Genomic DNA, 12921 nt, shown 5'->3' on the forward strand with positions numbered 1-12921 from the left:
TTCCTGGTATTTTCTCTTCCATTGTGGCAGAATAAAACCAATGGTGGCTTTATAATCTGTATGTGATGTTATTTATTTTGAGAAGCCCTGCATCTGTAAATTAAAGTAAACATAAATAAAGCTTCCTGATTAAAAATCTGTTTTTCTAGCCTACATAAAATGTGATGTTTATGAGTAGCCTGAGAGCAGTATTTCTGAAATAATGTGTTTTCATATCCTGACTGGAGGAAAAAGCTGTGGTTTCTGTGTCTAAATAAACTTATACATACTGTATGGAACAAATACAACACAGGCTGGTTTTCATGTTTTCTTTCTGCATGTAAACAAGTAATGATTAAAAAAAATAAAATAAAAAAATAAAAATAAAACATTTCCATGACCTAACATGTCAAGAGTAAGAAGTGGGGCCAATGCTCAAACTCATTCTCAATTCCTTGGACTTCATCATTGGACACCAGGTACTCATCCATAGCTCAGCCTAGTAGGTTTCCATGTGAGACCTGAACCCACAGTTCAAGCAGCACGGAGAGTCCTGCGTTTCCATTGTTTGCAGCTCTGCAACAGTGCTCACAAGTCACATGATGGGTAGACGCCAAACTGTCTGCAGTACAACCTCCAACGTTGATAGCAATATGCCTACAACCATTTTTTTTTCAATCAGCGAAAACGAGAGCATTAAATAGATTACAGGTATCTGACTGAAATATAAATCCATGTAGTTTGTTGTAGTCTCACATATAAATTATAACCAAAAGGGCAACAGCATGTCTGGGATTACATATTTAAAAATAAACCAACCTTCCCACTGTAGCATGAATAGTAGTAAAAATATATATGCTGATGAAATGTATTGTTTTACTTAATCCTTTAAACTATTAGCATTGCTATTTTGTTCAATAAAAAATGTTCATACATTTTTAGTAGGCGAGGAAAAAGTATGAACCAGTTCGAATTAGGGTAAGGTTATACATGGGGTAAAGACCAATACTAATCAGTTAAAATAAATACATGCCATCCATTTCAACATATCAGGTCCTTCATATAAGTATGTTTTACTCACATTTCTTCCATGTGACGTGAGTATTTGAGTTTGTTTTTACGGTAATGTAGGAGGTTATACAGTAGCAAAATAACGCTTATTTGTATGTATTGGCCAACACAATAGCACGCGAAATATCGTAAGTCACGTGGCACAATCTTCTGAGGAGAAACAGAGAAACAGGAGGTACCTTTCCTGAGGGAGTAGAATGACTTTATAGCTGTAAATATCATTAAAAGAAACTCTAAACACAATTGATATTAATTTATAAACGTAATACTTATTTGAGTTCCTAAAGGTAATTGTAATTTCTTCGTTTAATTCACTTAAATAAAGAAACTACGCACTGCATAAATGTCAAAACAATAACGTAGCAACGCAGAATCAACAAGAAAGGGACACACTAGCTAGATATAGCAGTAGCGTGCTGCGTAGGCTAGTATAACACTACTAGGACACATTTCTATATTGTATTTGGCATGTTTTGTGCTTTTTCACAACCCTTTTGAATCTGCTGGGAGGTCTACAGCTGTATTTGGAACATATCGTCTATAAAGACATTTTTGAGAAATGTGCCACATTGCCCAATGTTTATCGGTTTTGGTTTATAGCCTATTAATTGCCAGGTTATTAGGTCAAGAAGACAGTATTCATTAAGGGCCCTAATTCATTACAAACGGGGAAGAAGAGTTGGTGTAGACACAGGCCAAATGGGGAAGAACGATTCGCGCTATTTTAGCTCCCTTTGTAATGCGTTATTACAGCATTATATGAATGGCATCGTTTGTATTCTAAGTGCAGCACTTGATTATGAGGTTATGTGTTATTTATCCTCGGCGGGTTTTTTTTTCTTGGAAGGTTTGGTTGAAGATGCAGGCATCATCACTTCAATAGCAAGCAAGATATACACAAGAGGATTCATTTCATTTGGGATTTGAGATTATTCCAGAGATAATCCTGCCCCTTTAGCACTAATACTTCTTTTTATATTGACGGATAGTAGAGAATTGTGCTTTAAGTATTTAAAGCTAAATCAATTATTGATGCAAAACAGCATGGTGCTAGTTTGATTTTGGTAGTTAGTGGGTTCTGTTTAAGAAGCCACTTCAAAAGTGTGTGTGTGTGTGTGTGTGTGTGTGTGTGTGTTTTAATGTGTTAAGGAAAACAGAAGTTGTAAACTCTAAGGTGTATTTTATTATTTCAGTGAGCCCTAGTAAGATAAATATATTTGCCAACTAATACCATCAATGTCATTCTTAAATGGGAATTGTATTGTACTGAGACTTGAAAAACATAGGATCTCAACCATATTAAGGTGATCATAACAGTGGAATTTCCCACCATGGTTATGTTGAAATCTGTACTTGTTCAATTATTCTTTTTTTAATTATGTTTTTTTTTTTTTTTCCAGATGGCAGTAAGGTGGCTAGAACATTATGAGCAATGTATGAACTTGACTTTGAACTTTTGATATACACTATATATATATATATATATATATATATATATATATATATATATATATATATATATATATATATATATAATTTTTTTTGAAAGACCAGTTGTTCAGAAAGTGTGAGTAGTAGTAGTAGTAGTTTCAGTACAAGTTTATAGAGCTGTTTATAAATGCCAACAGTTATTTTGGTAACCTTAGAACATCATTACATTTTTGCATATAGTACTTTGTAGCAAATTCTGTATGTTAGCCAACTAGAAGGAGTTCTCTGGGTACAGGACAGAGGATCCCACTTTATCTGACTAACTATTTGGCATCGTAAAGCACTTATATTTCTACATTTCACTTGTAACTCGATATTTGTCATATAGCACTTTGAAGTCAAAACTTTCATGGATAAATGTATTCTATTAAATCACAGATTTCCTTTTTCTTTTGGTTTGTGTTTGTGATTACATTAGTGTAAAATTGCCTCGTGGCTTCACAAACGCCAAGGTCAATCACAAAATGTAAAATAATATGCTAGTTTACATTATTTTATTATTTTCTGCCAGGCATTAATGCTTTGATGTTCTACTGACATATCATTTATATTTCTATAGAACTCCCTTATGTAATGATCAAGGAAGTTGGCAGCTTTTCCCTGCACCGTCAATTTCTGAAATACCAGCTACTCAGGACTTACAGAATGAAATAAAATCTCTCTGGTCTACAGGTAAGTTTTTTCCCCCCACTGTGAGCTTTGTGCGGTCATGAATCGCTGTGCTTAAGCAATAACTACAGGGTGCATTGAGTGTATGAGCTGATAACAGTCTTCATGGTAGCAGTGTGGAGTAGTGGTTAGGGCTCTGGACTCTTGACCGGAGGGTCGTGGGCTCAATCCCCGGTGGGGACACTGCTGCTGTTCCCTTGAGCAAGGTACTTTACCTAGATTGCTCCAGTAAAAACCCAACTGTATAAATGGGTAATTGTATGTAAAAATAATGTGATATCTTTTAACAATTGTAAGTCGCCCTGGATAAGGGCGTCAGCAAAAAAATAAATAGATAAAATCCGAGATGGAGTCAATGATTTTATGCTAGCAAAAGAGACTGTTGTCTCCATGTACACTGTATTTCGGACTGGATCAGCAAGGCTGAATTCCTGGAAGTGAGTTCCAAAGTGAAGGAGTTTGAGAACTAAAAGCCCTCGCACCATAGGTGTTCTTGGAATTATCAGATCTCAGATTCAGAGTTTGTAGGGAATAAATCCTAAGAAACAGTGTACTTTCTTCTTGGACTGTGGCCCTTATGCATTAATCTAATACCTTTTATGAAAAAAAGTAAAATGAAATCCCCCCAAAATAATAATCTTATTACGTTGGTAGCAAGTTTTGTTTATTTTGCTCGGTTGACCCATTTTTCACTATGAAAAAGATCATTAAAAATCTGATGTAAAATTGTGTGCCTTTGGTTGAGGGAAAATAGCAATTCAAAATATATTTTAAAATTATTTAATTGGGATAACTCGCAATGTGGTGTCATGGGACAGCTTTGCATCCTAAACTGTAAGAACACAAGTTAATAAACCATAACATTAGCAATGCAATATTACCTTTGTTTCTTATTTTCTTGCTGATGTTGTAGCACCGCTGAGATTTTATAAGTTCATAATGCTGACAGCGCTCCCATTATAGTTAAATAATGCCTTCTATAGATTCCAAAATGAACAATAATAGCCTTAATGCTTAGAAAATTGATGCTATATCCTCTTTCTTTTCCGCCCTCACGTAGGTCAAAATGCTCTTGGAAAACTCGTCAGTAGCTTAAATGTGCATTTATGCTTTAATTATTGCCTCAATGAGTTGTAAAATGTTAATGTATCACATTCATGAAGGTTATTTGCTGTTGTAGGTTTCCATTCAGGTTAAAATTAAGTTTATCCTTTCTTTTTGATTAATGAGTCCAGTGTTTCACAGGGAAAGGGGAGGGGCTTGTTTGCCTACTGTTAAAATGTATTTTGGCGAATGCAAACAAACAAGGCCTGTTTTCAAACAGAGTACAGACTAAACTATGAAAGAATATTGTAAACAGATACTACAAATGTATTAATTATATTTAAGTGTAAACAATTAACAGGATTGGGGGACACAGCAGCTTTTAATTGAAATAAAATAGATTAAGATACCAGAGATGACAGGCACATGTTATAGTTACCAAGTGACTCAAGTAATTATATGACATGACTAGTTTGGTTGTAGTTTGACTCAGAGAGGAAGCAGAAGCACCTACCTTTTTTTTGTTAAAATAACTCAATGTAGAGTGCAGTGTTTATCAACAACTATTGGTTATTTGTGTCTGTGCTATGGTAGTCTTTCAGCATTTTCTAAATCTCCGCAGGTTCTACCGAGAGACCAAAAATATTCATCCCCCCCATTGAAAAAAACAACAGAAAGAGAGAATTCCTTTCAACAAAAATGTAATCATCAGAATTATATTACTTGTGTATATATACATATATATATATATACACACACACACCTTTTTGTTTAGTTTTGTGCATTATCTGTTGTGGATAAGGGGGTACATAATGCTGTATCCATATACTGTGTAGATGATACAAGATAAGAGCATGGTAGCCAGTATTTACGTATTAGTTATTGTATTAATAAAGTATTATCCTTGGGTCATGTGTATAAAGGTAAGTAAGTACAAAGACTGGTTTATAGTTGAGTAATAATGGCATTGTGATATTCTATGGGGATGTACTGTACGTAAAGGGGAACTACTACACCCAACAGGGAATTACCAGACTCTTGCTCTTTAAAACATTGAAATGACAGTGATCAAAGTTCTTTAATAGCAAGCATGTGTGGATGTATTTGTGACCTTTTCATATTTATATTTATAAAGTAAGTCATAAAAAAAACCAAAAAACTTTTCAATGCACCGTACATTAAAGCTGTATTTGTCTATTTTTATTACAGCTTGTTTAAAACTCCACAGCCAAAGATTCTGAGGAGTTCTGACAACACATCACCAGGTTTAGAAACTAGCGAGCAGAGTGACAGTTATAATGTCACATTGTCTATGTTTAAGGCGATGAATTTCTGAAAAACGCTGAGAACATTCAGAGCCCCTTGCATGGCTTGGGTCTTGAACTGTTCAGCACATGTGATTCTGCCACTGCGAAATACCGACAAACCACAAAAACAGCTCATGTCCTTCCTTTAACACCACAACCACTTAACGTACAAGGTGAGATCTGACTAACCGTTTAAAATTTTCACCAAAATGCATATATTTATTGTAGAATACATCATTGCTGGTGAGAAATCAGATGACATTGGGTACCCACATTTGATTTTCAGTCTCCCAAAAGAATATGAGATCTCCCAGAATGTATAATGCTGTGTCTTCTGGTTTTTTTTTATCATCTGTCATTTATTTCATTCCTTCAGATACTGCCGGCCATGTTTCTCCATTTTCACACGCTCATTTTCTTTTTATTCTGATCCTGTATACTCAAGGCTAAGTGCCTTCCTGGAGTCTCAATGCTGGAACATGACAGAAAAGTAAATAATAATTTATAAATCAAGATACTGAAAACCTGAGGAGATTTGGTTAGATGGGGAGATTTGCATTAAGAAATAAAAGAGGTCTTCTTAAATGAGCCCACTGTAATGTGTTTTCGGTTGTATTTGCCTTGACTTGCGTCTTTCAAATGTATTGTTTGTATAACGAATTATCTGTTATTAAACATGTTTGTGGGTAGTCGGTTTGTTCTGGGTTTTATTTGTATGCATGGTTGTGTTTTTAAATAAACATGTTGAAACCCAGTAGATACAGTACTGTTGTAAATTATAGAAATAGTTATACAAATACTAATACAATGCCTGATGTCACATATATTTTGAACTGTGCTGCTGTTGTATGCAGCCAAGTTGAAACAGATTATACGGAAACAGTAAAGTATGGTAGATAGATAATTAGTAAGATACTTTTTTGATTTCTGAATGCAATACTACCATAGCCACTACCATTGTAAGTTGCAATGAGAGCCAATGCCAGTAGGTGGCATGCACCAGCTATTAATATCACTGGTGTGTGTAATATAATATTTCTTAGCAGTGACGTTTTGTACCTGCTGTCATGTCACCCTAAATGTTATTTTAATGTAATGTGATTTAGCTCTGCAAATATTCTCTGTAATTTAAAATTTAAACTTCAGTAAACATGGCACAGTAAATGCATGAATATTCTTTGGAGCTTATTGTGTGCTGTTTTCGTTTTGCATATGCAGAGATCTGACATCATTAAATCTAGCATTTTCTAAACTAACACTTCTAAAAACATTTTCTTTGATGTTGCTACTACTTTATACAGCATGAGGCAGAAATAGAGACGAGTGATTAGTTATAATTCATGTATCCAAATGGTACTGCATCTTACACTTTTTCTAAATGCTATATTTCTTTCCTTTAGGTGTATCAAGCAAGGGTTCAGGAATTCTGAGGTCAGTTACTGAAATTTGTATCCTTTTTAATTGTGCTGTAATAAACAAAACGCTGCAGGTTATGTCAATACACATTTGTATTACTTGTTTTTTAGTGTTTTTATGAACCATACCATACTGCCTTTTGTAATATTTTTTTCTTTTATTTTGAAGGTATATTAAGTATCTCTTCCTGCATGCATATTCATTTTCTATACCGAGGATATTGAAACGCGATCTACCCTCCGGATCCTTAAGCAAATGCATTCAGGACTTTAACACCAACATAACAGATGGAATCTCAAGTCCCAGGAAAGCTGCTTGTGATCACACCACCCCCATTGTATTAGTGGATTGAGCATAGGTTCTAAGAATATGTAGGATTTAAATATGCATTTCATAGGGCAGCAGTGTGGAGTAGAAGTTAGGGCTTTGGACTCTTGACCGGAGGGTCGTGTGTTCAATCCCTGGTAGGGGACGCTGCTGCTGTACCCTTGAGCAAGGTACTTTACCTAGATTGCTCCAGTAAAAACCCAACTGTATAAATGGGTAATTGTATGTAAAAAATAATATCTTGTAACAATTGTAAGTCGCCCTGGATAAGGGCGTCTGCTAAGAAATAAATAATTCTAATAAAATATGAGAGTTAGAGATATTTACCATTCTCATCCTGACTTTTTGAAGAATACACATTTTCCTTGATTGGATGCTGTTCTCAATGTTAAAACGAGTTGCATGTGTGTTTGTTTTAACACATTTCATTTGGGCTGCATAGAGTATGTACATCACAAGGTTTTTTGCATATGCCTAGGGCGTTCATGCTAATGCTTTAGATCTAGAAAGAAACAAAACTGTTTCTGTTAAAGACAAATTGCAGATCTCTTGCATTCCTTTGTAGATTAACAAATGCAGGGTATATTTCACACACAGAAGCACCATATGCAACAGTTACAGCACTTAAAGGGAACTAACTGTTGTAGAGGTTGTATACAATAACACATTTTAGCCTTAACTATTTTATAGCTGCACAATTCCGACCTGTTTTTAAGGAGTTTCCATGTTTCAATTATATTCAGTCTGGAGCTCTAGATGAAGTAAGTATGAATATTGTTAATTGCAGTAGATGTCGGAAATTAAAAGAAATATCTTACATTTTTCATTGACGTATTTATATTTTGTAACTTTTTTGTAGCTTTTTTACACCAATAGAAATGTTGTTATTTGTGCTCCAGCTGGTTCTGGGAAAACTGTACATTCTGAACTTGCCATTATTTGTTTGATTATGAAAGTTCCACCACCATGGTCCAACATTAAAGCTGTATACAGTAAGTTTTTGCTTCACTCTTAAGTGACCGGAGTTTGAAAGTTACTATGCTTTAAATGCATGTTGTAGTATATGTTTAGAATAATGTTTTTCAAGCAAGACGTTAGTGATGTTTGATTGAACCACAATAACAACATATGTTATTTTAAGAAGCACATATTCATTTTTTTTAGCTGGCTAAATCAGCTTCTCTGTATCAAGCATCATTTCATAATTTTCAGAGAGAGAGAGAAAGGTAAATATATCGTGTTCATATAAATATTTACAGTTAAAATAGATGTTTAAAAAATATATTGTTAATTTATTTACGTTTAATACAATTTTATAAATTCTGTGTCTGTTATCTTTAAAAGAAATACCTTGACATAAAAGCTTATGATTTCTGTCTTTAGTGGCACCAATTAAGGCCCTGTGCAGTCAACGCTATGATAACTGGAAACCAGAATTTTGGCCTTTAGGGTTGAATTGCAAAGAGCTGACAGGAGATACAGAAATGGATGACTTCTTTGAGATTCAAGATGCTCATCTTATCATGGCTACACCAGTAAGTGACACTTTAAATCCAGCTTAGGAAATGCAGCAGATTTCCTTTGTCTAAAGGCATGCTGCAGTATAGCAATGCAAACGTAGCTGTTATAATGCACATTAAATACTTTAAGGTTTATTTGCTTCATAGGCTGTAAACCAAGATTATTGTTATTTATTTATTTTGTTTTACTTTCAAGGAAAAATGGGACAGCATGACAAGGAAGTGGAGAGATAATTGTTTGGTCCAGTTGGTTTGACATTCTTATTGACGAGGTCAGTGGGAAACACTACAAAAGAGAATATTTAATTGTCTCTGTTTTTGCTCTTGCTGTTTAATTGGTTCACATATTTATCTTATACAAGATTAGTCGTTTTTAATATCCTTCAAAATTCCTATTTATTGCAGGCTGTGTGGTCCAGTGGTTAAAGAAAAGGGGCTTGTAACCAGGAGGTCCCCCGGTTCAAATCTCACCTCAGCCACTGACTCATTGTGTGACCCTGAGCAAGTCACTTAACCTCCTTGTGCTCTGTCTTTCGGGTGAGACGTAATTGTAACTGACTTTGCAGCTGATGCATAGTTCACCCACCCTAGTCTCTGTAAGTTGCCTTGGATAAAGGCGTCTGCTAAATAAACAAATAATAATTGATACCAATAATTATTTTTTCTTAGTACTGTCTTTTTTTTTTTATGTACATGTTGTAAAAGATCCAACATGTGGAGCAACTCTCGAGGTTGTGGTCAGTAGAATGAAAACCATGCATTCCTCCCTGTCATGTGGGTCAGATAATCCTGACTCTAAAGTCTCTATGAGATTTGTGGCTGTTTCTGCAACAATTCCAAATATAACGGATGTGAGTTATGTGCACTATATTGTTTAACAGTTGAAGCTTAGTTAAGTGTTAAAGCAGCTATGCAGAACTTCCACTTTGTTACATGTACTATCTGTTTGGTGCCTAATACACTCAATTGTCTACATTTATAATTGAACATGCTCATGTCACACAATAGATACCTGTTGTACACAGAGATGTGAAATATTTGTTCCTTTTGAAGTTGAGTTTGCTTGGGAGTGTGTGAGTTACTGTCCCTCATGGAATAAGCTAGGTGTCATTTCCTCAGTCTATATAAATGGGAGACAGCATGTAAAAAAGTTTACATTATAAAATAAGTTATGGACATACTAGCATAATCAAGTTTTCAAAAAGTATCACATGAGCATGCCGAGAACATACTTTGGGCATTGAAGCGTTAATGAACTGTAGTACCTTGCTTGCTTTTGGTTTAAATAACATGTTATTATGTGATCGTTTTAGATTTCAGATTGGCTGTCAGATGGTACTGAGCCAGCTACATGTTTGGATGAAACTCATAGGCCTTGGATTTCCCTGCTCTGGCAACCAAACTGAGTTCAAGTTTGACTTATCTCTTAATTACAAAATGGCAAGCATCATTCAAACATATTCCAATCAGAAAACAACGCTTGTTGTAATTTGTTTTGCTTTGTCTGTTTTGGATAAAATAAACAGTTATAGACTTCGGTGAACACAAAAAAAAATGCATTGCTGTTTTATGTTCTCAGTTTTGTGCGACTAGGAAGGGAATGCAACAGTCTGGATCTGTTCTTGCAAAAGATGCCAAGTTTATTATGAGCACTGAATATAAACAAAGGTAATCTTTTGTATTCTTCTTTTGCCAGCTTTAAAGTTTGATCCAAAGCTGAACTGCAATACTTTTGGCGTTTGGTTCTTGACTTCTGCACTTCAAAGAACGTAGATTTTGTTCTGTTGCCTTTACAATAATAATAATTATGTTCTTTGTTATTCCTTATATTGTAGGTCATAAAGTTTGATTTATAGCTGTTTAAAAAAAATCTGAAGGGTAATTACAGTTTCATATATTCATTTTAACCATTTTTTACAGGTTACAAAAGTGTGCCAACTCCTTGCAGGACTCAAAACTGAGAGGTTTGTAGTTATTTATTTTTTATTTCATATTTTAAGTTTATTTTCACCAATTCAACACAATATTTCGGTTTTACTGTTACTAGATTTAGTGATGTATGGAGTTGGATTCCACTATGCTGGTATGGACGTATCTGACAGAAAAAAATTGAAGGTGCTTTTATCCTTGGAGACTTACCAGTGCTTTGTGAGTAAATCCCCTGATCATACTATTCTTTAATATTTCCAAGTGTTGCTATTCCTTTGAAGCCAAGGTTAAGCATTTATAATAAAAACATATTTAAACCATTCAATTCAGACAGCTGTGCAAGACACATCCATAATAATTTTTATTATGGACCTTACTAACCTTACTAACCATCAGTTTATTTGAACTATTGAACCTTACTAAAGAACCAAGATCATAAATATGCTGTCACTGGCTGTAATAACAATCATAGTTGTAATGGTCTCAAGATGTGCAGAAAAACAAAAAATGCAAACAATTTACATTCAGGTCTCTACAGTTCTGATTTCTCGGCTGGATGTGACAAATATGCAGGCATCAATGTCTGTCCAACTGACGGTATTGCTTTGTCCTAGGAGTATTGCTTTGTGTGTGATGAAATCACTGGTAGTTATTACAAATTAAGTTAAGTTTAAATACAGGGAATTATAATGTAAAATTAATTGGTAGGAGAGTGAACTGTTTCTCTAAAGCACTCTGTGCAAGATAGGTGCAGTCAAGCAAGATGGATATTGTTAATACGATACAATGAAACAGTTTGCCCTTGTTCCTGGAACCGGGACATTGTCAGACCTGGTAATTATACCTGTCTGTGTGATATGAGTATCAACTGAATTTTTTGTAGAAAAGTACGAAGTTGCATACAGAACAGTTATTTCTTCCATGAAAACAGTAGGTCTATTCAGTTGATCAAAACACTGTTTTGATCATCATCCTGTATACACTTGATACAGGTGCATTTGTTGCTGCTACTTCGCTTTAAACAAAATCTTTTGTTTGTAGAATTATTCCCCTGTGGTAGATGCACTTTAACAAACAATGCGGTCAGAACTATGAATGAAGTCTTGGATGTAGATAGCACTTGCTACAAATACATATATTACTGTTGTGGTTTGCTTTTCCAAACAATATATCTCATGACAGATCCCTGTTCAGGGTAGAATAAATGTCACACAAATAGTTTTATAAGTTCCCAAATACATATATATATTGTAACAAAACCATTTTTTTCACAGGTCACACTGATTTCCAAAAGCAAAGAGTTTTCAGATGTCCAACTGAGGGTAAAGGAGAAGAGAACATTGAACACCTTAAACAAAGACAAAAATAGGATAACCATCAGGTATGGTAATACCATTGGTATCTGTTTTGACTGAACACATAAATACTGCGATAGTAAGATGTATCTCAAGTAATATGTGATTGTTGTAATTGTTGTGCAGGATTCCTATTGATGGGAAAATAAAAAATGAAATGAAAGTGAACTGGGAGGTAAAGACAAATGTAATTTCTATAATTTTTTTTTTAATGTTTTGAGGAAATACAGTGTTTTACAGTATAGTTAAAAGTCATGTTGTTTCATTGACTTTATACTTATTTAAATTTAGGTTTGTCTGAGTTTTTTGCCCAACATGCAAAGAAAAACTTTTCAGCTCTGCTCAACTAATTGATTCTGGCCAAATGTTTTAGGTCCAGACTTTGTATCAAAGCAACTTGAGAAGATCGGTAGGTGGACAACATTTCATTGACCAACCGTCTAACTAATTTTAAGTTTTAAGACACACCATTTTAAAGAATAATAGCTTTAGACCCAACACAACACATTTAAATAATTTTGGTTTTAGATCAATCTAAATAGCAGAACATTCACAGCAGAGGCTGCCCTACATTATAGCCAGTTATGTATTTTATTGCTAGTAAAAGTAAGAAGTAGAAGCAATTGTCTACAACCTTACAACATTCTAACTAACTAATAGAAAGAGCATGGCTTAAAAAACGTGACATGTAAAAAACCAAACTAACTCATTATTTCAAACTGGCCTTTATAAAGAGCAGTGTGACTGTTTTTAATTCTTGAGTAGGCGCCCATTTCTACATTTTACTTATACTGGCAGTTCAGGCTTTTCACC

At 34.5% G+C, this 12921-nt stretch overlaps 1 protein-coding gene and 1 long non-coding RNA gene across 2 annotated transcripts; both read left to right on the forward strand.

Moving 5' to 3' along the window:
• Window positions 1–2886: 2886 nt before the first annotated feature.
• On the forward strand, window positions 2887–9424 carry LOC131738122 (uncharacterized). Its single transcript, XR_009329646.1, has 7 exons — window positions 2887–3213; window positions 4877–4955; window positions 5464–5734; window positions 6962–6992; window positions 7146–8839; window positions 9021–9096; window positions 9230–9424. It is a non-coding gene; the product is annotated as an uncharacterized LOC131738122 (long non-coding RNA).
• A 127-nt stretch (window positions 9425–9551) lies between these two features.
• On the forward strand, window positions 9552–12509 carry LOC117411297 (probable ATP-dependent DNA helicase HFM1). Its single transcript, XM_059031565.1, has 5 exons — window positions 9552–10492; window positions 10745–10788; window positions 10872–10972; window positions 12028–12134; window positions 12235–12509. Exons 1-5 carry the CDS (start codon window positions 10425–10427, stop codon window positions 12326–12328), a joined length of 414 nt encoding a protein of 137 aa, XP_058887548.1. The 5' UTR covers window positions 9552–10424; the 3' UTR covers window positions 12329–12509.
• The last annotated feature ends 412 nt before the right edge of the window (window positions 12510–12921 follow it).

The sequence above is a fragment of the Acipenser ruthenus genome, chromosome 10 (genome assembly GCF_902713425.1).
Source record: "Acipenser ruthenus chromosome 10, fAciRut3.2 maternal haplotype, whole genome shotgun sequence".
In the NCBI taxonomy this organism is placed as follows: Eukaryota; Metazoa; Chordata; class Actinopteri; order Acipenseriformes; family Acipenseridae; genus Acipenser; species Acipenser ruthenus.

Coding starts and splice junctions, on each gene's coding strand:
- LOC117411297 (XM_059031565.1), top strand. CDS start 10,425: ATGCAACAGTCTGGATCTGTTCTTGCAAAAGATGCCAAGTTTATTATG. Junction 10,789..10,871: donor GCAGGACTCAAAACTGAGAG/GTTTGTAGTTAT, acceptor TACTGTTACTAG/ATTTAGTGATGTATGGAGTT. Junction 10,973..12,027: donor TGGAGACTTACCAGTGCTTT/GTGAGTAAATCC, acceptor TTTTTTTCACAG/GTCACACTGATTTCCAAAAG.